Source organism: Malania oleifera, chromosome 3, assembly GCF_029873635.1.
Source record: "Malania oleifera isolate guangnan ecotype guangnan chromosome 3, ASM2987363v1, whole genome shotgun sequence".
NCBI lineage: Eukaryota > Viridiplantae > Streptophyta > Magnoliopsida > Santalales > Ximeniaceae > Malania > Malania oleifera.
In genome coordinates this window covers 69,672,706-69,695,964 of record NC_080419.1, presented here as the reverse complement: position 1 = coordinate 69,695,964, position 23,259 = coordinate 69,672,706, and the positions used below count along the sequence as shown (strand labels likewise).

At 37.1% G+C, this 23,259-nt stretch overlaps 1 protein-coding gene across 3 annotated transcripts in view; it reads right to left on the bottom strand.

Moving 5' to 3' along the window:
• Positions 1–214: 214 nt before the first annotated feature.
• Positions 215–23,259, bottom strand: part of LOC131150627 (vacuolar-processing enzyme-like) — a 46,568-nt gene continuing 23,523 nt past the window's right edge. The window contains exons 2-12 of one of the 3 annotated variants that reach the window (XM_058101472.1): positions 8,832–8,970; positions 7,543–8,098; positions 5,282–5,446; positions 5,027–5,183; positions 4,229–4,314; positions 3,939–4,138; positions 3,730–3,778; positions 3,049–3,258; positions 2,158–2,364; positions 1,815–2,002; positions 215–454 (exon numbers count right to left, since the gene is read on the bottom strand). In XM_058101472.1, the coding sequence (XP_057957455.1) occupies positions 1,820–2,002; positions 2,158–2,364; positions 3,049–3,258; positions 3,730–3,778; positions 3,939–4,138; positions 4,229–4,314; positions 5,027–5,183; positions 5,282–5,446; positions 7,543–7,776 (1,491 nt within the window). In that variant the 5' untranslated portion in view covers positions 7,777–8,098; positions 8,832–8,970 and the 3' untranslated portion in view covers positions 215–454; positions 1,815–1,819. Of the gene's footprint in view, positions 2,003–2,157; positions 2,365–3,048; positions 3,259–3,729; positions 3,779–3,938; positions 4,139–4,228; positions 4,315–5,026; positions 5,184–5,281; positions 5,447–7,542; positions 8,099–8,831; positions 8,971–23,259 lie in introns of all 3 variants that reach the window. The other 2 variants (XM_058101473.1, XM_058101471.1) reach the window with 2 other exon arrangements.

Below are 23,259 nucleotides of genomic sequence, written 5' to 3'. Positions count from 1 at the left end.
TATATAAACTTCCTTTTAATTCCTTATGACCTCTACACTTAATGGTATCTGAAGGGCCTATATATATAGCTTAGGCTCAATGACCCTACTAATAGTGCATAGGAAACTTAAAAAGATTTTTATCCCTACAAAAAAAAACATCATTGATAACATTATATCCACTAGATATGTTTAGGAATTTGTGATGGCAGTTAATTTTATCATCCAGTAAACATATATAATGTAAACAACTTTATTCAGGTCATTGGGCTACATTATATTTCCTTTGGAATCAATACATAAACTCTCTCTGAAGGGACAGAGTCTCCATTTGAAAAAGTACGGAAATATTTCCAACATCAAATATTAAGTTTTCTTGGGAGACACAAAGTCTTCATTTGGAAATGTGCGAAGATATTTCCAACATGTAATAGATCCAATTTGCTTCCAAAAGCTTGCATTGCTAGTGAATTCCCTACAAAGTCATTATAGTAGCCCAATTAATGATTTAAGATAAATCCACAATTCACTATAACATTTTAAACAAGGTTTCCATTTTAGCGAAGCAAGTAAGTCAACTTGTTAAAGAGAGATGAAGCACAAAGTATAAGAGCCTTGTGTAGAAGATGCGAGTATTTGATTGATTCCACTCTCCTTAATAACAATTTAAAATCAACAATATTTAGAGAAGCATCCCTTTTCGAGCGAATATGCAATTTACTACGACTCTTCAAATCACTCATCAAAGTACACGACAAATCTCAAATTAAATTTGTAATAAATATACTAAGAGACCGATTCAAATTTTCACTAATCAACTAGACAGTTAAAGAGATACTTTCCAGTCACCAAATAAGCCAATAGATAAGAATTTAAATTCTATCTAGTAAAAGTCAAAATTTTCTTATATAAAAGATAAATTATTTATAGAAAAAAAATTTACTTCAAGCAAGTGGGACAACGTGATAATTATAGAAAAATATTAATCCAATAATATACGAGATATTACAGCATAATAATCATGTTCATGTATTGCAAAATTAGCACGTGAAGAAAAAATTCAGCGGGTAGGAGTATTCTGCCATGCATGAGATGTTCCAAGGGGGTTTTGTCTCATGACCAATCTAACTAATAATCTCATGACCTGAATTTTTCAATTGTCAAGCACCCTAGCCACATTAGCCCGTTAACTATAAGGATGGCCTAAATACGAGTTGAGCATGGCGATCGTCTTCCCATTCAGTTGACGTTGAAATATTTTTTTACAATCCAAACAGTACGCTTGGACTGAAAAACAATTCAGACTCATGGAAGTTCACGCAACAGCACCCCATACACATCTGTGCGAGCGTGTGAATGAAATGCATCACGCAAGAAAAAATATAACATCAACTACATACAAAACATAATAGAAGAAAGTATCCGATAAATATTTTCCTTTTCATCTCACACACAAAGATTATTTAGTCTGTATTTTTATTATGCATCACATTCCTCTAACTGGATTGATGCATGAAATAATACATGATTAATCGACCAACATTGTAAATTTGCAATGACCAGACCAGTCTGTAATACTCAACACTACCTTAAATAGGTTGATTTGTATGTATATATACACAAATTACAAAGGATGCATTGCCATGCACACACTTAGTAGTAAAATAGTTACATTGCACCCCTTCATAGAGTATCGAGACATCCTTCTGCGCTGGTATTTACACTGAACTGAAGCAATCAAAAGAAACAAGCCTAGGAAAATGCCAATATATTTCAGTATATAGGAGATAGCAATCAAAATATAAAGTATCAATGGTTTGGTTTGCATTTTGTACCGCAATCATGCACTAAACCCCCCATAAAGAGAGCTCCAGCGACCAGAGGGAATGCTGATGCAGGCTTGGGCAGAGGCCTCAGCCATATGCTCCATTTGAATTCCAGCATTACATATGTTAGCAAAGGAACGCATGTGTTTCATCCCGTACTGGGATAGGGATCCACAATGTGTCTCAAAAGTCCTCACCTGCATAGAGGGTAAATGCATTTTATTCACGGTTTCTCTTCCAAAGAAAGAGAGGGGAATTGGTGGGAATCGCAAATTGGTCAAATATAAATTGAATAAGATGGACTAGAAATTCTTCATAGTTGCTAACATTAGGCCTGGTATAGGGAATTTACCAGTGTTTTGAGGCAGTCCCAGTCATCGACAAGGGGTTGCCCTGCAGGCCGAACTGTGCCCATCACCTCAGGACCTCTTTCAATTCCAAATAAAAGCTTTCCAACTAGTGTCAGGGTCTCGTCTATGTGCATTCTGTGCGATATTGCTTCTAGAAATTCCTTTTGAGCTTTAGTTTTCCTAGGAGAACCTTCGGGGGCCTTGCGATACTGTAATTTTAAAAAATAAAAAATAAAAAGCTTGAGTCTCACAATTATTAGGGTTAACAAAAGTGGCTGCCCTAACACCTAAACTTCTTACCCAGACTAAATTTTTTTTTTTCTTTTTTTTTTTTGGAGATCTAAAATCTGTCCACATGTACTAATTCATTGTTCGACATCCAGTTAATCTGCACTTTTGCCTTTCCCACTAACTTTAAAAAATTCAACTTGAGCTATCAGCTTCCCAACCTAGTTTAATGGTTTTCATTCTTAAATTTACAAATCATTATTTCTTGTTACCCATTAATCCATCATTGGGCAGCTTTTGATACCACAAGGAAAAGGTAGATCTAGTAAATGGTTCCAGAAACTCCTGCTCCCAGAATGCTGTTATTATTCGAGTAAATGCACTCTATCTCGTGTGGATTTGTTTTTCCAATAGTACCCACAGCCATTTATCATTTTTTTTTTTAATTCTTTCAATTTTGTAATACTTCATAAGAAAGAATAATTATCTGAATAACTAATTAAGGGGAAAAATAATACAAAGCTTGGAGGAGATCTCCAACTAAAGGCAGCAAGTGCAAGAACCAAAACTAAACAATTAAATAATTTTGGTTTTCCAACAAAAGATTCATGAGCAAAGGCAATAAATTGGTTCACTACATTTAAAGGAAAGTTAAAAGCACAAACCTTGTCCCAAAAATGGAGGAGATCAGCATCACGCTGGTTAACAGCTTTTGAAGGTGAATGTAACGAATTCTCATTCACAAAAGTGTAGTTCTCATTTGCAGGATTTGTACCAATATACTGGAAAAGATCATCCTTGCTAAGCCCAATGTCACCATATTGCATTACATGTGAGGTATAATATGAGTGGGGATCTGCAGTTCTCTTCTTAACCTGAAAATGCCAGCACAACGAAACCACAAAAATCAATGTAAGCAATTGATAAAAGCATGTAAAATGTGAGGGCATCAAGCCTCTTCTCCAGCTAAGCTTTTAGGACACAACAGGATCCATATTATACCAGCACTCATGGTTTATGTGAAGTGAGCATTTTTTTGTTCATTAATATATTTGGATAAGAGACCAAACTTTTGAAAGGAAAAAAACAGTTCAAAGAGAGAATTCCAGAAAAGGGGAACCCAAGAAAAGAATAAAAGTGAAACAAGCAAGTGAAGGTAAATGATCATCAACAAAATAGTATTGGCTCCTCCTATTACCAAGTAGTCTGTTTAATGATTAACAATATTTCTGCCAATTCATATGTATCAAAATGTTTGATTTAGTCAAATTGTCATGGAAAACATGAGTAATCGTAGCTGCTCCTTTATAATGAAAAAAACACCACAATCAAATCTGAGCTCTTACCAGTTCATACTGCTGATGCAAAGTTTCCGTTTTCAGATTGTGTATGTCACTGTTCAGAAGCTCCAAATATTAGTATTCACAAAAAAGAAAGAAAGAAAGAAAATAAAAAACGGTGCGTCTGCATTTCTGACATTTCGCGTTGCACGTCTCTATCAACTTCACTTCAATAACAAAATGTAATGCATATATAACAGAAATGCAACACATACCTGTCCTCCATCCAGGCAACACTGTACAAGTCCCCCAAACAAGTATCATATTCTGGGGGAGGACTAGGAGACTCGCCAGGGCAATAGGTTCCCCAACTGCTTTCTACTGCATTAGAGGCTGTAGTTGCATATATATTTAAACCTTCTGGAAGAAGACCCTCAAATATACTTCCAGATTCACAAGCTTCAAGATAAAACACCTAAAGATTTACAGATAAAAGGCCACCATAATTAAATTGTTCACCAAGTTTTATATGTTGCATTTGACTGGTAAGGGCTAACAAGTTTACCAGACTCTGATAAGTTCCAGCAGCGTGCTTCTTTTTCAAGACATCTATCAAATCTTTGGCATAAAGGTAAGGACCAGTTGGCATCCCTGATGATAAATCATGAGACATTACAATTGAGTATTACTTGGATCTGTACCATGGATCTTCCTTACCCTACCCCAACCTTTTTATTGAGGATTAACTGACAATGTTGAGTTTAGATAAAACTATGTGCAAGTTATTAAATCAAGTTTTAGTCCTGGACAAAAAATTATAACCAGATAAAATCATATCTGCTCAAGATTAGAAATTGGGAGAGTTCTATCTTTTCCCCCTTTCTTAACAGATTTTTATCAAGGAAAGATCTTCTACAGCTGTGATTTAATTTCTAGTAACATGAGACCTTTTGGAAGATGGACAGACAGAAAAATAACATTTGCAAGATGGTTTCCCAGCTGTATGCTGTAAGACCAACAATTATTTTCCTTCTTCCACCCATCCCCCCGCCCCGCCACTTAAAATAAATTAAACTTGGATGAAGCATAAGGAAAAATTTTAATCTAAACATATGCTCTATCTCGGAGTACGGTGCTCAAAGCCCATGCTTCTCATTAGATGTACATTGGCAAAATGCAGTTTTTCTGGCTGCTTAAATAAGGCATAGACCATATAAAGAACCCACACACCAATAAAATAGAAACCACATGGAAATGAAATTTTTTAACCATGCCAACCAGAAGTAAACCATGTGAGTAGTCCATCTAATCAACGAAAGCAGACAGCAGTATTTTTTAGAGCAATTTCTATACTAATACTAACCAAGTACCCCCGGACCACCATGGTCAGTATAGTATACAAATATGTGATCTTCTGGACCACTATCCACAACCTTCCCGCTACCCCCCGTAAGTGCAGTTTTGTTTCCAAGGAGAACAGCTAAAAAGTTGCCAACTGTAACATCTTCTCCAATATAATCCTGCCACCAGAAATTACCAACACGAGGAATTAGAAAAGAATTTACAAACATTATCAGCAGGCTACTACCAGTATACATATTACAGAGAGAAATTAAACCTTTGGAACTCCTTCATAAACATCGGCACCTTGTGGATTATTAATGATGACTCCAGGCCTAGGGTTCTCTTCATTAAAAGCAATATCATCATACATAAAGACAATGATGTTTTCATCTTTCAGCCCACCTTTCTTCAAGATTTGATAGGCATGACAAACATCAGACTGAAAAACACAAAAGCCCACCAATATCATCAATCAGTGAACAAAATGGGAGATAGAATCCATGTGCATGCCCACATACAGAGAGAGCGATGACCTCACTGCATATAAACACAATCACTAACAAGAAGCCCAACTCGTACTTTTGATAAGCATGAACATATTATTAATATTTCAGATATCAATGTATGAATATGCATGGACCAGTAATTAAATTTTAATCTCCTTGAACAGTTCCATGCTTGGGGCTCCATCCAGCCACTGTTTTAAAAAAATTAAAACTGAAATTCCATATACATTTCTAACTTTCTTTGATAACCCATTTCCTACTCAAATAAATGAATTAAATCTTATGTCCATTACCTACTCAAAACAAAAAACAGTCACTTCTTCCATATTTTTTTAGAAAGGAAAGAAAATAATAAGAGAGGGAAAAAGAAAAAAAAAATCTCTAATCCATAATTGAGACATAGTTATCAAACCAATCAAAACACTGGACATTGATAGCACACCCCAAAATTGGAACTTTACAGCAGTTTACTCACGAAAGATTTACTGGAACTACTCCAACCTGTAATGAATCATATTCAAACTACAGCTTGGCAGCTAATTTTCCACGAGCAGACCACAGTGGAAAGCCAAGACCAGTAGATGAAGTGCAATGACAAGATTAGTGCATATATCCAAAATCCAAAGTTCGCAGTGCCAACCATAAAGGGCTCAAAAAAGCATTAGCTATTCTCTGAAGGTTCAATGGCTATTATTGAAATGTTTACCCCCATAAGTGATCCTCAAAATTTTTAATACAAAGTGAGGTATTAAAGGTCCCATCTATTATAACAAGTAAATAGCAATCAAAAGGCTGTCTGCCTAATGCTTCCTAGAAGATGCTTATGCGTTAGCTATGCCCTGCAATGGCTTCGGGAGTGCATACACTTAACACTTGAAGTGAATCACTGCATCCTTTACTCATTCCTCTATGAATCTGAATGTCCAAATTAAGACTAGAAGGAATGAACAACGAAGCCCATTATTTATACCCAAAGCTCCATAAGGTCCATGAATTCACCAATTAAGCACATTCTAGGAAGCAAACAAGGATTAACAATATACAAATGAACTTGGATTGGGTGATTTGGAGAGAAAAGAAAAGATATCATATTCTCCCCCCCTGAAATCACTCATTTGGATTGCACTCTATAAAACAAACGGTTAGGAACAGTGACATTAATACACTTTTTCAAATTTGAAGAGAAAAGAGACTACTTTAATAATAAAATGTCGAAAAAATATATATATCCCATCAAGTATGAAACTTAAAAATAAAAGGAAAAAACAAAAGGCAAATTTTGTAAAATAATATCAATCCCTTTCTCCAGTGATCCAAACAACATAGGAGGGAAATTACTCTTCCTTTATTTTCTCTCCATTAAAAGAAACCACTATTATTTATTTTCTTCTCTCTCACAGCTATATCTGTGACAATAAAGAAAAAATACCACTACATATCTTACTTTCATTCATTTTCCAAGTTTTTATAAGCAATGAAAAAGCATCGAAGAAGAACAAAACTCAGAAAAGCAAAAGGTGGCTTGCACCAAAAGCCATATTAGCTAGCCGACAGAATCAGAGCTCCATTTTCAGACACAATAGCCAGAGAGAGAGAGAGAGAGAGAGAGAGAGAGGCAAACAAACAAGAATATAACTAAACCCAAGAATAACCATATCCATATAAAAAGAAAAGAACAAAGCTAAATACAAGTAGGTCATAGTTAGATATAAGACTTAACAGAACAATGGCAATTCCACAAATTAAGCAATAAGCGCTTAAATTCAAATAAATAAATAAATAGCAACCAAGAAATAGCTGAAATTAATAAAAATAAAGTAATGCAAAACCACTTTAAATCAAATCTAAACAATACGTCAGTAATAATTAAAAAGACTAGAGATACCTAGAATCAGTACTGCAACCCGCCAGAAACAGAGTAAAAAAATAGCTCAAAATAAAATATCGAGCATTTCAAGAACAAAACGAAACCAAATTAGGAAATTGCACAAATAAATCAGGCTTACGTAAAATAAAGGGAGATAACCACCTGATGCCTGTAATTCCAGTAGCCAGACGAACCAGCAATCAGAACAGCCCATCTGGTCCCCACAGAGCCCTCATCGCTCGTCTCGTCAGCATCATTTCTACCACCATGGAAGAACCTAGAAGCTTCAGACGGCAACCTGATGAGGCCGTCTCCAGCGGGGTCCCGGATCGCAGACGCCAAATAGGAGTGGGCGAATAGTACAAAAGCGACAATACCGGCGGCGAATGGAGTCATCGCTTCCCAGCGAAGGAGCGATGAACCGGTACAACTAGATTGACGATCCTGAAGGACGGGAGTGGAGGGGAAAGGAGGGGTGGGCTACTTATAACATTGCGCTACGCTATGCGGGAGTGATCTGGCGTGGCGCTGAAGGAACCGTTGATGACGTTTGATTCCGTGGGCTTCGTTGGTGGGCCCAGAATATTAGTTGGATTCCATGCCCTACTTCAGGCCCGCAATGCGCTATTGCTTAAGCCACGGTTTCTGATTGGTTACAGTAATTTGGTGTCGTTTTTGTCGTTTTGTCGGGGTGTCCCTCGGGTTGAGCGAAAGCAATCTGAAGGGATAAAGGGGGAAACGGATTTCAGGGATAACTCAATTCGGTGGAGAAAAATAAAATAAAATAAATTAATTAGTGAGGCTATTAAAAAAATCTAGATTTTATGCTGAGATTCTAAGTCAAATTATTAATGTTTTAAATTAAATTAGATAGTCAATTTTAAATTCTAAAGTGATGTGCTTCACCCCTTTCCAACTGATTTAATAGTCAGTTTTTAATTTTTTTTATTATATGAAATAATTTAGAGTTTTAAGAATTGTTTCAAGCAGCTTATATAGAAGTGATTTTGAAAAAAAAAATGTTAAATTCAGTGAGCGTTTATTATAATTACTGAATTGAAAAAGTATTAAAAATTATAAGTGATATTTGATTATTTTTAAAATATGTGGTGTTTGAATACTTACGAGCATTATATAATTATTTTTAAGTATTAATTAAACTTAAAAATACAATATTTTTAATTAATAATTTTATTAATAATTGTTTTTAATTAATATTTAAATATTTTTGCTAAATTAAATAAAATAATATTATTAATTAAGAATCTTGTCATTAATGTATATTTATAATATATGACTATCATATTAATTTACAAATAATAATAATAATAATAATATTATGTCCTAAAATTATACACGCATACACTCAACAAATACAAAAAAAAAAAAATTAGAGAAAATCAAAAGAGAGAAAAAGAATATGAATTTACATGATTCGATAATATGCTTACATTTACGAAGTCCTTATACAATTTTCACTTTCAAATGAACCTTACGGTTTCAATCCTTGACTACAATGTGTATATATAGTCTCATAAGAAAACCCCAAAATTTCCTCATATGAAGACGCTTTGAAACTTGTTCCTCCACCTGAAATCACACAACATTGATTCAGCAACTTGTAATATGGAGTAAGTTCAAGCAATGTAAGAACTTTTCCTTACTAACAACATTCGTCAACATATCAGCTACATTTTCTTGTGTAGCCATCTAAACCAACTAAATTTTATTAGTACCAATCAACTCTCGTATCTGCAATGTGTTTTGTTCTAACAAGATAAACTTGGTTCATTGCTAAGTAAATAGTATTTTGATTGTCACAACACATGTAGCGCCCCAAACTTAGTGGGGCCCAAAGTGCTATTTCCTACACATATATCTCTGATACCATGATCATAACAACTCGAACCCAAACAAGGGGTCCCGAGTGTCCCTGTCCATAACTCAATACAAACATGCAACGAAAGATAATTAAACCTCAAAACATTTTACCAGAGTTCTAACCATCCCAATTAACGATATGTGTCTCCATGTTATATATTACATCCCAAAATAAAACATAAACATAGTAACCCAGTGTCTTGTTTACACTTACAATAACTCAAAAATCTAATCCCACCCCCGTAGCACACTAGGCTCAATTCCCTATAGGACCTAAAAAATGAGTTGGGTATTGGGTGAGACACTTCTCAATAAGACATATTAGATTAGCATTAGTGTGTCGCTATCATAAGTTTTAGTGTGATTATAAAACATTCATATATTTAGACATTTGAAAACTATACTCACACCTGAATAACTGAAAATACACAATTTCCCTGATAACATAGTATCGGCTCATTATAGCCCATTTTTCATAAATAACATATATGCATAGAGAACCCTCCTGATTGGACTATCATGTAACATAATATAACACCATGTATAAACCTTCATAATCGGGTTGTGCGGTCCGAAGACTGGACTTAGCTTTGGTTGGCCTACCACCAAGCTAAGTCAACATGATTTATTTGCAAATACGTCTACAGGAACAATTTGCCTTACCACATCATGGTCTAGACTCAGGAGGGTACCTCAACTCTTCACAGGTCAAATCGCCTGTCTACCACCTACATTTCTACTACAATGTGGCTGCACTAGTCTTTCTTACTAGTTACGGTACCGAGCTTCCATAGTATCGAGTCTCTCAAGGTTCATAAGCCATATATATAATTTACATAGTAAAAACAGTAACATGATCTCGTTTTCATAATTCAATATAAAACCATCATATTCATAATTCTATGTCGAACCTTTCATTTTCATAAATCGGTGTAAAACCATCATACAATGACTTTCGGTATAAAACTGGCATATCATAACTCTATATAAAAACTGTCATTTCATAGATCCACATTATTCTTAACATTTCCTGAGATTAGTATAAAAGCATATCTTTCACTGTGTAATACCATAAAAACATAAGGTTTAATTATACAATAATAATGAACATTCTCATGCCACACGTTCTGAGTGATACACCATAATATCATAAACCGAGGAAAATATAATTTACTAAAAATAAAGGTATAATCATCTCTAAGGTCTAATTTAAGTCAAATATATGATTAATAGGAAAAAGGAGATGATTACCCTACTTACTTTAGTTTTCCCCACATACGTATAATAACCAAAACTGACATTTTCATATACTCGGTCGACTCATTCAAAAAATCATATATAATATTCCCGTAATCATATACTTCAATTTAATCAGTTCACATTTAAAAAATAACTGACATAATCTAATCCCCTTACTTGATCCTGAAAATATGTCTATAGCATTTAGAGGACATAAACGCTAGCTTCCTTAAATTGCCGAGGAGAGAGAACCGACTAGTCGAGAGGAGGGAGAGAGGACCGGAGAGTACGTGTGGAGAGATCCTGTGTAGGGACCCGAATTTGAAAAATAAATAAAGAAAAGAGAACAGAAATTAAAAAGTATGAAACAGCATAGCTCGTCGACGAGGCTCCATTTCTCGTCGATGAAGTCTCTTCAGTTGTTCGGCGACGAGACGCAAAGACCCATCGACGAAGAGATACCGAGGTATTTTTAGAGATTCTGAAATCTCAGGCTTGTCGACGAGGTCACTTACTCAGCCATGAGCGACTTTCTTCGGCTTGTTGACGAGAACTCCGACTCATCAATGAAGCTAGCTAGGTCAACCTAGTTATAAATAGAATATCCTTTTCTTCCTTGCCAAGTTATTCCATTCTTTCTCTCTCTCTCTCTCTCTCTCTCTCTCTCTTTCTCTCTCTCTCTCTAGAACTCGAACCAATCCTATCTCTCTCCCTAGGATTCCATGCCATATGTTGCTGGAATCAACAATCTAATATCACTACGTGGATTAGAAGGAGAATCTTTATAGTTATAGCGAATCAGATTTTCGATTTGAGGATTTTTGGGTTTTTCCCCTAAAATCGAGGTAAGCACCTAATTTTGTTTCTAATTCGGTACATATGTAGTAGTCGTGATTATAATGAAGTAATGTTCTTTGGTTTCTAGGTTTCGAGGATCCCGGGTCGTTGTTTTGGATCGATCCATTTGTGTTTCGATTTTCGGGATTAAGGTAAGGAGATTTGTTTACATCAATATTTTTAGAAAATTGAACTACTAGAAAGATAGATTATGTTTTACTGCACATTTTGACTGCTTATCTGCAAAATTTTACCAGGTATAAATGATGTTTCTTACAATTTTACGATTTTTGGCAAAAATAAGGGTTTTGGCATATGAACTCCAAATTTTCCAAAACTACTTTAACTGCTTTAAAACTAAGGTAGGAACTGCTTGATACCCAGGTTTGTGGTCTAAATGGTATTTTTTCGAATTATATATTGATTAAAGTGGTTTTTGATGAAACGAACGTGACATGTGATATGAACTGGAACATACTAAACTTTTATTTTTGTGAATGGACTAAGAAAAACTGAAATTCCATTTTGTTATCTGAAAAAGTGGAAAACAGGTGTCGGTTAATCGCCTATCTTTATAATGTAAAAAAGGTTGAACCGAGAGCATTTGTGCCGATTAACACCACTGACTGATAGAAAATAAAAATGCATAAAAGATTGCATGATTACGGTTGTGAAAATATTGGAACTGAACATGTTGTTATGTATTACTGTAAATTATATATATGATTGATTGGGACCACAACTTGTTACTAAAGGATTTGAAAGACACTCCAAAGGAGTTGAAAGATACTCCAGTTTATCAGAGGCTTTAAATAGCCAGAGGCACAGTTCCATTGCTTGTTAAGGTACAGTGCAACCACGCATGTGAATTAGTATGGGTATCGAAATAGTCGGCTTGCATGAGTGAATGGGGCCACTAGTGAAATAATGGACCAGGTGGGGCAGTCGGACTATATATGTGATACTTGACAGTGCCTGCACGAGCAGGGTCCTGTCAGAGTTATCAGTGCACAACCCGTGCCATGGGGTAATTAGGCATATTATGGAAGTTTCAAAGCTGGTCATTGTCCTAAATTTTCATATACATGATTTAAAAACTGAAATAGGCAAAGTCACAGGGTTGAGTACCATGTGGAGGGAATCGTACAACATATGAGCCTATACCCTACCCTAACCTTGGGGATTCTCGCTTGTAATGATCTTGTATTATGTTGATATATCTCTGATAGTACTGTACTGTGTATGTAATTCTGTGCAACTGTTTTTAACTGGATTAAACTCATGTAGTCACGTGCTGTCGCAATATCTTCCACCTTACTGAGAAGTGTCTCATCTTAATATTACAACCTTTGTTTCAGGTCCTATAGGACATCGGTTCTAGTTCTCCTAAAGGGACTTTGGCGCGTATAGTGTTGTCAGTAGATGTAAGTTTTTGTATCAGTTCTGGGTAGTTAGCCTGGTAGAATGTAAGAGAGTGTAATATGTTTATGTTTTAAACATGGATCCTTTGTATTGAGGAATATATATAGAACTCTGAATGTGTATGTTTATGTTTTCCGCTATGCATGAATACATATATATATGAGTTACACCTATTTGTCCCTGTTTAGGGCGAGTTATTTATGTATGTTTATCATATACAGGTATTCCATATGTGTAGTAGCACTCTGGGTTCGTATAATGGACCGGGGTGTTACAGCATGGTATTAGATCCCTTAACCAGTAGGAAGTGTGATGTGATTCATACTGCCTGGTTAAGGGTATACTTAGAGCTTAGGTTACTAGGTTCTGTAGTTTAGAATATACCAAAGTTTAGGATGTGAATAAGATTAGCGAGTGTTGCTTTGTATACCTAGAGATATAAATCCATTGACAGACTTCTATGCTTTTTTGGATCATTCGAAAGGTTCAAAAAATCACAGCAATCTATTGGTGGTTTTGTTTCTAAGTAGAAGGGTAGAACTCGAGTAAGAATGAGCATGTGAGTCATTAGGGTACGTCAGTACTAGGACTGTTATTATAGGAAGTAAGTTTGAAGTATTGTTGTGCCAGTTGGTTAAGCTTTTAATTGATTTCCTCAATTGCTTTTCAGGATGGAATCAAAAGATAATATTGTCAATGATGGAGGCAATAGTAGTGAGGGAGCTGGCCTTGAGGCTAGCAGTGATTCCACGAATGTTCTGTGGGACTTCGCTCAGCAGTAGATGGCTGAGGTGGTTTCGATGAATAGGGGGTAGGATCATCCTATGGCTAAGTTGGGCTATTCTATCGATCAGTTTACGCAATTAAAGCCTCCTATTTTCATGGGAAATGCAGATGCAATTCAATCTAGGAATTTGGGGAGATTGAGAAGATTCTGAACGTTCTGAACTGCATTGAGAAGCAGAGAGCAACCTTTGTAACGTTCAAGTTGTCGGGCGAAGCGGAGAGATGGTGGAAATCTATAAAGATGCTTGAAGAACATCGACCCATCCCTGTAGTAGTGACATAGGCTAGGTTCAAGGAATTATTCTTTGAACAGTATTTTCCAATCATGGTCAAGAATTCCAAGATGGAGGAATTTATGAGTTTGGAGTAGGGGCAGCTGACAGTTCAACAGTATACTGCCAATTTTTAGGAGCTATCCCGTTTTGCTCCATTCATGGTTTCGGACGAGACAATGAAGGCCTAGAAATTTCAGAGGGGCATGAGGAAAGAGATTCTTAAGCAGGCTACAATCTGGAAAATGCAAGACTTTGTCACTCTAGTTGACAAAGACACGGTAGTTGAGGAGAGCCTGCAAGAGGATGTCATTCAGATCTCGCAAAAGAGACTTACGCCTTCCAGTTCTTATAAAGGGGCAAAGCAGGGCAACTGGAAGAAGAAGAACTGTAGTGGTACTTATTAGAGTACCACGTCTACTTCTGTTTGTTCTATGTGTGGGAAACTTCATGCAAGGCAGTGTTGGAAGGCTATGGGGGCTTGTTTACGATGTGACAAGATGGGACGTCAAGTGAGGGACTGTAATTTGCCGAGGTATGGCAGAGCTCCACAGCAGCCTTATAGACGTGGTGCGTAGGCTCCACGAGATGGGCAGTAATAGGTACTGCCCAGGCTAGGGTGTACTCCTTGACTCCAGGTGATGCAGAGAACGTTGGGGATGTGGTAACAGGTAATATTTACATGCTTTCCAATAAAGTTGTTATATTGTTTGACTTGGGAGCAACGCATTCTTTTATCTCCTGGGGATTTTTTAAATTGTGTGGATTAGATATGAACTGGTAGTGGCTACGCCATCGGGATCGGTAATTATATGTAGCAAAGTAGTCCGTGACTTTCCCATAGTGATTCAGGGAAAGGTATTACCAGTTGGCCTTATAGTATTTGACATGTATGGCTTCGATGTCATCCTAGGGATGGACTGGTTGTTTTCCAATTATGCCAGTATCGACTACCACAGGAAAGAAGTGATGTTTAAACCTCCAGAGGAGTAGGAATTCAAGTTTGTAGGGTTGTGCGTGCATTCTGTACCACAGATCCTTCAACTTTGCAGGCTGGTAGATTGCTTCGGAAAGGATGCCAAAGGTATCTAGCGTTTGTGAAAGACACGCCAGCAGAAGAACGTAAACTGGAGACCATTCCTGTAGTGCGAGACTTCCCTGACTTGTTTCCAGAGAACTTGCTAGGATTACCTCCAGACCGTAAAGTGAAATTTGTTATAGAGTTAGCTCTAGGTACAGTGCCAACATCGAAACCTTCATATCATATGACTCCAGCTGAACTGAGAGAGTTGAAAGAACAGCTTCAAGAGCTGCTACACAAGAGATACATTCGACCAAGTGTTTCTCTTTGGGGAGCACTTATGCTATTTGTGAAGAAGAAGGACGGGTCAATGAGGATGTGCATCGATTATAGAGAACTTAACAAGGTAATGATAAAGAACAAATACCTGTTACCCAGGATCGATGATCTATTTGACCAACTACAGGGCACATATATTTTCTTTAAGATTAATCTACAATTTGGGTATCATCAGTTGAAGGTGAAAACGGAGGATGTTCCAAAAACAGTTTTCCGAACTCGGTACGACCATTACAAATTCATGGTTATGCCATTTAGTCTGACAAATGCACTTGAAGCATTTATGGATCTAATGAATCGGGTTTTCCATGAATACTTAGACTAGTCTGTCGTGGTATTTATTGATGACATCCTAGTGTATTCTAGGAATGCTACAAAGCATAAAGTTCATCTGAGACTGGTACTGCAAATGTTTAGGGAGAAGAAGTTATTTGCTAAACTAAAGAAGTGTGAGTTCTAGCTAGAACAGATTGCATTTCTAGGGCATGTAGTGTCTAAAGAAGGAGTATCAGTGGATCTGAGTAAGATAAAGGCAGTAGTGGACTAGGCAAGACCGAAGAATGTTCAAGAGATTAGAAGTTTTCTGGGTCTTGTAGGTTACTATAGACGTTTCGTAGAAGGGTTCCCCAGTTTAGCAAGTCCATTGACGCAACTCGTGAGGAAGAACGTGAGGTGTGATTGGACTGATGAGTGTGAGCTGAGTTTCGAGGAGCTGAAATGGCGACTGGTTACTGCTCTAGTCCTGACCATTTCATCTGGGGATGGCGGATTTATTATCTACAGTGACGCCTCTAAGAAGGGTCTCGACTGTGTTCTAATGCAGTAGGGCACGGTGGTTGCGTATGCTTCTCGTCAACTTAAAGAGTACGAGAAAAACTAGCTGACACATGCTATGGAATTGGCAGGTATAATGTTTGCATTGAAAATATGGAGACACTACCTGTATGGTGAAAGGTGCAAGATTTTTACTGATCATAAAAGTCTTAAGTACATTTTCACCCAAAAAGAGCTAAACATGAGACAACGTAGGTGGCTTGAGTTGATAAAAGACTACAACTGTACTATTAGCTATCATCCAAGGAAGGCAAATGTGGTAGTTGATGCTCTGAGTCGGAAGTCAGTTGATGCGTCAGTCTCAGCAGTGGAAGTTCAGCATCATATCTATATGGACCTGGAAAGGTTGGGCTTTAAGGTAGTGGAAGGAAATCATCAGGCTATTCTTGCTGCTTGGTGGTACAATTGACCTTACAGGAGAGGATCCGAGCAGCGCAAAAAGAGGATCCAGAGCTGGTTGAGGTTATAGAAGGAGTTCAGAGTGGGTTAAAGTCGGATTTCAGTATCTCCGGTGATGGGATTTTGAGATTTCATAATAAGGTATGTGTACCAAATGATGTCGGGATCAAACGGGCCATTGTGGAGGAGGCACACCATTCATTCTACACCGTACATCCTAGCAGTACGAAGATGTACTGGAATCTGAGGGAATCTTTCTAGTGGTCGAACATGAAAAAAGAGATTGCCCATTTCATATAGCAGTGTCTGACATGTTAGCAGGTTAAGGCAAAGCACTAGAGTCCAGCAGGACCACTTCAACCACTTGACATTCCCAAGTGGAAGTGAGAATACATTTTGATTATGGGATTACCTGCAGCGATGCATAGGTAGAATGCAATATGGGTTGTAGTTGATCAGCTGACTAAAACTGCACATTTCATTCCAAATAGAGTCAGTTATTCTTTGAATAGGCTGGCAGAGCTATATATGCAGGAGATTGTACGACTCCACGGTGTTCCCGTTTCTATTGTTTCAGATCGAGATCCACATTTTACATCTCATTTCTGGAAGAGTCTACAGGATGCTTTGGGATCGCAGCTCACATTCAGTACGTCTTTCCACTCGCAAACGGATTGGAAATCTAAGTGGACTATTCAGACGTTGGAGGATATGTTACGGGCTTGCGTACTGAACTTTGGTAACATTTGGATACGATATCTATGATTGGTTGAGTTTGCATATAATAACAGTTACCTAGCCAGCATAGAGATGGCACCTTATGAGGTTTTGTATGGTCGTCTGTGTCGATCTTCGTTGTACTAGGATCAAGTAGGTGAGCGGCAAATACTGGGTCCGAAATTAATTCAGCAAGCCTCTGCAAAGGTCGAGTTGATCAGGGAGAGAATCAAGGCAGCTCAGAGTCGGTAGAAGAGTTATGCTAATACTCATCAACAAGAGCTGGAATTTGAGGTAAGAGATATGGTGTTTCTGAAGATCGCTTTGATGAAAGGGATAATGAGGTTCGGAAGAAGGGGAAGCTAAGTCCTCAGTATATCGGGCCTTTCAAGATCCTAGAAAGGATAGGTTCGGTAATTTATTGGGTGGCCTTACCCCCAGCACTATCCAGAGTCCATGATGTGTTCCACGTGTTAGTGCTGAGGAAGTACGTATCAAATCCATCACATGTGCTGAGTTACGAACCTCTAGAGATCAGTGATGCTTTATCATATGAGGAGGTACCAGTGCAGGTGTTAGATCAGAAGGTTTAGCAGTTACGAACTAAGGGAATACCACTAGTGACCATGCAATGGAAGAAGCTTCATGGGAGTTAGAAACTAAGATGCATTAGAAGTATCCTCAGTTGTTTAGAGACGGATGAATTAGTCAGGTAAGTGAATGTATGTATGTTAGTGCGTTTGGTAAGTAGATATGACCTTCGAGAGAGTTTTGTATGTATATTGTAAGCTCTCAAAGCTTTATATAGTAACCATGGTATTCCTCTGCCATAAGTGAGGGTAGATAATAAATTTGGACCGAAGCTGCTTTATGGGTAGTTGCCAACTCTTCTATAGATCTCTGGCGTAAGGTAGAGTGATTTTGGTATCAGTTGGCGAATTTCAGGGACGAAATTCTTATAAGAAGGGGAGACTGTAGGGACCCAAATCTGAAAAATAAATAAAGAAAGGAGAAGGGAAATTAAAAAAGATAAAACAGCAAAGCTCGTCGATGAGGCTCCATTTCTCATCAACGAAGTCTCTTCAGTTGCTTGGCGACAAGATGCAAAGACCCATCGGCGAAAAGATACCAAGGGATTTTCAGAGATTCTGAAATCTCAAGCTCGTCGACGAAGTCACTTACTCGACCACGAGCGAACTTCTTCGGCTCGTCGATGAGAACTTCGACTCGTTAAGGAGGCTAATTGGGTCAACCTAGTTATAAATAAAATATCCTTTTCTTCCATGCAAAGTTATTCCATTTTCTCTCTCTCTCTCTCTCTCTCTCTCTCTCTCTCTCTCTCTAGAACTCGAACCAATCCTCTCATCTCTCTAGGATTTCGTGTCATCTGTTGTCAGAATCAAAAATCCAACATCACTACGTGGATTAGAAGGAGAATCTCTACAGTTATAGCAGATCATATTTTCGATCTAAGGATTTTCGAGTTTTTCCCTAAAATTGAGGTAAGCATCTGATTTCGTTTCTGATTTGGTACATATGTAGTAGTCGTGATTATAATGAAGTAATGTTCTTTGGTTTCTAGGTTTCGAGGATCCCGGGTCGTTGTTTTGGATCGATCCATTCGTGTTTCGATTTTTAGGATTAAGGTAAGGGGATTTTGTTTACATCAGTATTTTTAGAAAATTGAACTACTAGAAAGATATATTATGTTTTACTGCACATTTTGACTACTTATCTGCAAAATTTTACCGGCTATAAATGATGTTTCTTACTATTTTACGATTTTTAGCAAAAGTAGGGGTTTTGGCATATGAACTCCAAATTTTCTAAAACTACTTTAACTGCTTTAAAACTAAGGTAGGAACTACTTGATACCCAGGTTTGTGGTCCAAATGGTATTTTTTTCGAATTATATACTGATTAAAGCAGTTTTTGACGAAACAAACATGACATGTGATATGAACTAGAACATACTGAATTGTTATATTTGTGAATGGACTAAGAAAAACTGAAATTCCATTATGTTATCTGAAAAAGTGCAAAACAGGTGTCGGTTAATCACCGATCTTTAAAATGTAAAAATGGTTGAACAGAGAGCATTTGTGTTGGTTAACACCACTGACTGATAGAAAATAAAAATGCATGAAAGATTACATGATTACAGTTGTGAAAATACTAGAACTGCACAGGTTGTTATGTTTTACTGTAAATTATATATATGATTGATTGGGACCACTTGTTACTAAAGGAGTTGAAAGATACTTCAAAGGAGTTGAAAGATACTCCAGTTTATCTGAGGCTTTAAATAGCCAGAGGTGTAGTTCCATTGCTAGTTAAGGTTTAGTGCAACCACACATGTGAATCAGTGTGGGTATCGAGATAGTCGACTTGCAAGAGTGAATGGGGCCACTGGTAAAATAATGGACCAAGTGGGGCAGACGGACTATATATGTGATACTTGACAGTGCCTGCATGAATAGGGCCCTGTCAGAGTTATTAGTGCACAACCCGTGCCATAGGGTAATTAGGCATATTACGGAAGTTTCAAAGCTGGTCCTTCTCCTAAATTTTCTTATACATGATTTAAAAACTGAAATAGGCAAAGTCACAGGGTTGAGTACTATGTGGAGGGAATCACACAGCGTATGAGCCTGTACTCTACCCTAACCTCGGGGACTCTCGCTTGTAATGATGTCGTATTATGTTGATATATCTCTGATAATATTGTACTGTGTATGTAATACTTTGCAACTATTTTTAACTGGATTAAACTCATGCAGTCACGTGCTGTTGTAAGATCTTCCACCTTACTAAGAAGTGTCTCACCCCAATCTTACAACCTTTGTTTCAGGTCCTAATGGACGTCGGTCCTAGTTCTCCTAAAGGGACTTGGGCGCGTATAGTCTTGTTAGTAGACGTAAGTTTTTGTATCAGTACTGGGTAGTTAGCCTAGTAGAATGCAAGAGAGTGTAATATGTTTATGTTTTAAACATGGATACTTTGTATTGAGTAATGTTGATGGTACTCTGGTATATGTCTAATAGAACCCCGAATGTGAATATTTATGTTTTCCACTGTGCATGAATACATATATGTATGAGTTACACTCGTTTGTCCCTGTTTAGTGCGGGTTTTTTATGTATGTTTATCAGATACAGGTTTTTCGTATGTGTAGTAGCACTCTGGGTTCGTATAGCGGACCGGGGCGTTACATCATGGGCTAAAGAGAGTGAAACCCTAATTTGGAGAGAGAGAGAGAGAGAGAGAGAGAGAGAGAGAGAGAGAGAGAGAGATCAAAGTTATGAAAATTTAAGCTTACTTCTCACTTAAATAAGCTCAGCCCAGGGAAAACTGTCGATGGTTATCTTGAAACCGTCGACGATTTGGTCACTTACCAAACCAATTTTCCTGGTTTCTTATATAAAAACTCTCAGTTGGTTAAACAGTTGATGGTTTTCCTGAGTTCCCTGAAACCGTTGACGGTTTGGTCCTATGCCAGACCTTTTTCCTTCTTTTCTTTTTTCTTTCTTCTTTTCTTTTCTTTTCTTTTCTTTTTCTTTTCCTGGTTTAGGTTCCTACAACACAAATGCATAGTCTACTATTTTATTTCAAGTTCAGTTATCAATCCCTTCAACCACATAATCTCCTTTACAGCCTCTTTCACTACCATATACTTTGCCTTAATGGTAGATAATGCAAAAACTAACTGTAACATGGATTTCCAAAAAATAAGTCCACCTGCCATAGTGAATACATAACCAACGGTGGACCTTCTATCATCTAAATCTCCTACATAATCCACATCAAGGAATCCTTGTACTAGAGCTAAATATTGTCTTGTACAAAACTCAATTCCAAAATTTGTAATGCCTTTTAAGTACTTGAGGATCCACTTCAAAGCACTCCAATGTTCCTTGCCTAGATTTGCAATAAACTCACTCACCATACTAACTCCATATGCAAGATCTAGATGAGTACAAACCATGACATACATTAAGCAACCTGTTGCATTGCGTGTGGTACCCTCAACATCTCCTCCACATCCTTCTTTGATTGCAGACATTTTTTTGAAAATAACTTGAAATGATTTGCCAATAAGTAGACACTGGCTTAGCGTTGCTCATGCTAAATCTCCCCAACATCTTCTCTATATAAGCCTTTTGTGAGACCCAGGGATTATGATCTTTCTTGTCTCTCTATATATCTATCTCATGGATCTTATTTTTGCAGAACCAAGATCCTTCATCTCAAAATCTTTACTTAATAAGAACTTTAAACAATTGACATCATAGATATTTTTTGTAGCAATCAACATATCATCAACATATAATAGTAGAAAGATAAATGAACCATTAGATAAACTTCTAAACTAAACACAACAATCATTCTCATAATGAGTATATCTGATATCCATCATGTATGAATCAAAGCACTTGTGCCACTACCTTATCAATTGCTTCAGGCTATACGATGATTTCCTCAATTTATGAACATAATTCTCCTTGTTATGTTCCATGAAACCTTTTGATTATTTCATATAAATTTTCTGTTTTAAATCACCATGAAGAAATGTTGTTTTAGCATCCAAATACTCCAACTCCAAATCAAACTGACCTACCATGACCAATAAAACCCGAATGGAGGTATGTCGAACAACAGGAGAAAATACTTTATTAGAGTGTACCCTTTCCCGCTAAGAGTACCGTTTTACTAGTAGTCTGACCTTGAATCGTTACCATTTCTTTATTAAATATCATTTTTTTTTTCCTAAACACCCATTTGCATCTCATTGCTTTCCTTCCTTTATGAAGTTCCACCAACTCCCAAGTTTGATTTTTGTGTAAAGACTCCACCACCACTAACTACAATAAAGGAGACCATATCCTTAAAACCATATCTTTACGGTGCATGGATAAGGTGTTTGGGTTTGTCTATAGCTACATAATGGTCATCTGATTGCCACTAATCATGTTGCTCATATGACCATAATGCAGCTATAAACAAAGCATTCATTGCACTTGAGTTTATTTAAAGTTGTTTCATATCAATTTCACTTAATTCAATTTCTTCTTTGGGATCTTCCTTGTTATTTATAATCCTAGAAGGCACATAATCACCGTGGGTCACTACTTTCCAGACTTTCTAATCCATAGTTTGCAAGAATATCATTATGCATTGTTTCCAGAAGGTGTAGTTAACACAGAAGAAAATAAGAGGTCTAGATGATGATTGCCCTTCACCGAAAGGGGATACACCAATGTTTGCCATTCCAATCTTTACCTAACCACTTATTACGCACTGCTACAACTTAGGCTTTGACACCAATTGAAATATTGAAATTAAAGATGTAATCGCAAGAGGGGCGAAATGCCCCGGACCCACCACATGGGGCCTAGAGTGTTATAAGACAATACATACGTCTCTGATACCATTCACACGAAAGAACTAACTAAACAATCCCAAATAAAAACTAGAGTACTATATATATTTACATATGCAAACCCATAAAAAGGTACAACCATATTCACCATATTACATAACTAGAACAAAACATTAAACATAAAACTATACACATATCCTTTCTTTTATCCACCCACAAAATCTAACCCTGCCCTAAAGCTTTCTAAGCTCCATCACCTGAAGGACCTAAAAAGATTAGTAAATTCGTCGGGGTGAGACATCCCTCAGTAAGGAAGAAATAAGTTACAACAGTGTGTGGCTGAAGTGTTAAATATATAATTACAAAGTATACATATGTTTATGTTTCACTATCAATAGCAGCTAAGAAAAATGCATCTATTATCACATCATTATCGACTTCTCTGTTACCTAATCACATACACACATACATAATTACTTTTACTGATAATTCCTAAGAATAGGGAAGTCTACCCACCCATACAAGTAGCTTTCTTCTGCTTTAGTACTGAAACCAGGGCACTCACCTTCCTCAGTAAGCCCTTGGGTTATGTATCCAGGTAAAGTCTCTGAGGTTAAGGAAGCTTACCTGACCATACAAGTAGCTTCCCTCAGCTCTAGTACTAACAAAAAATTACCAAAGCACTCGCCTTCCTAAGTAAGCCCTTGGTGGAAAGTTCTACTTTACCATGAATACCCATGCAATTAAAGTTA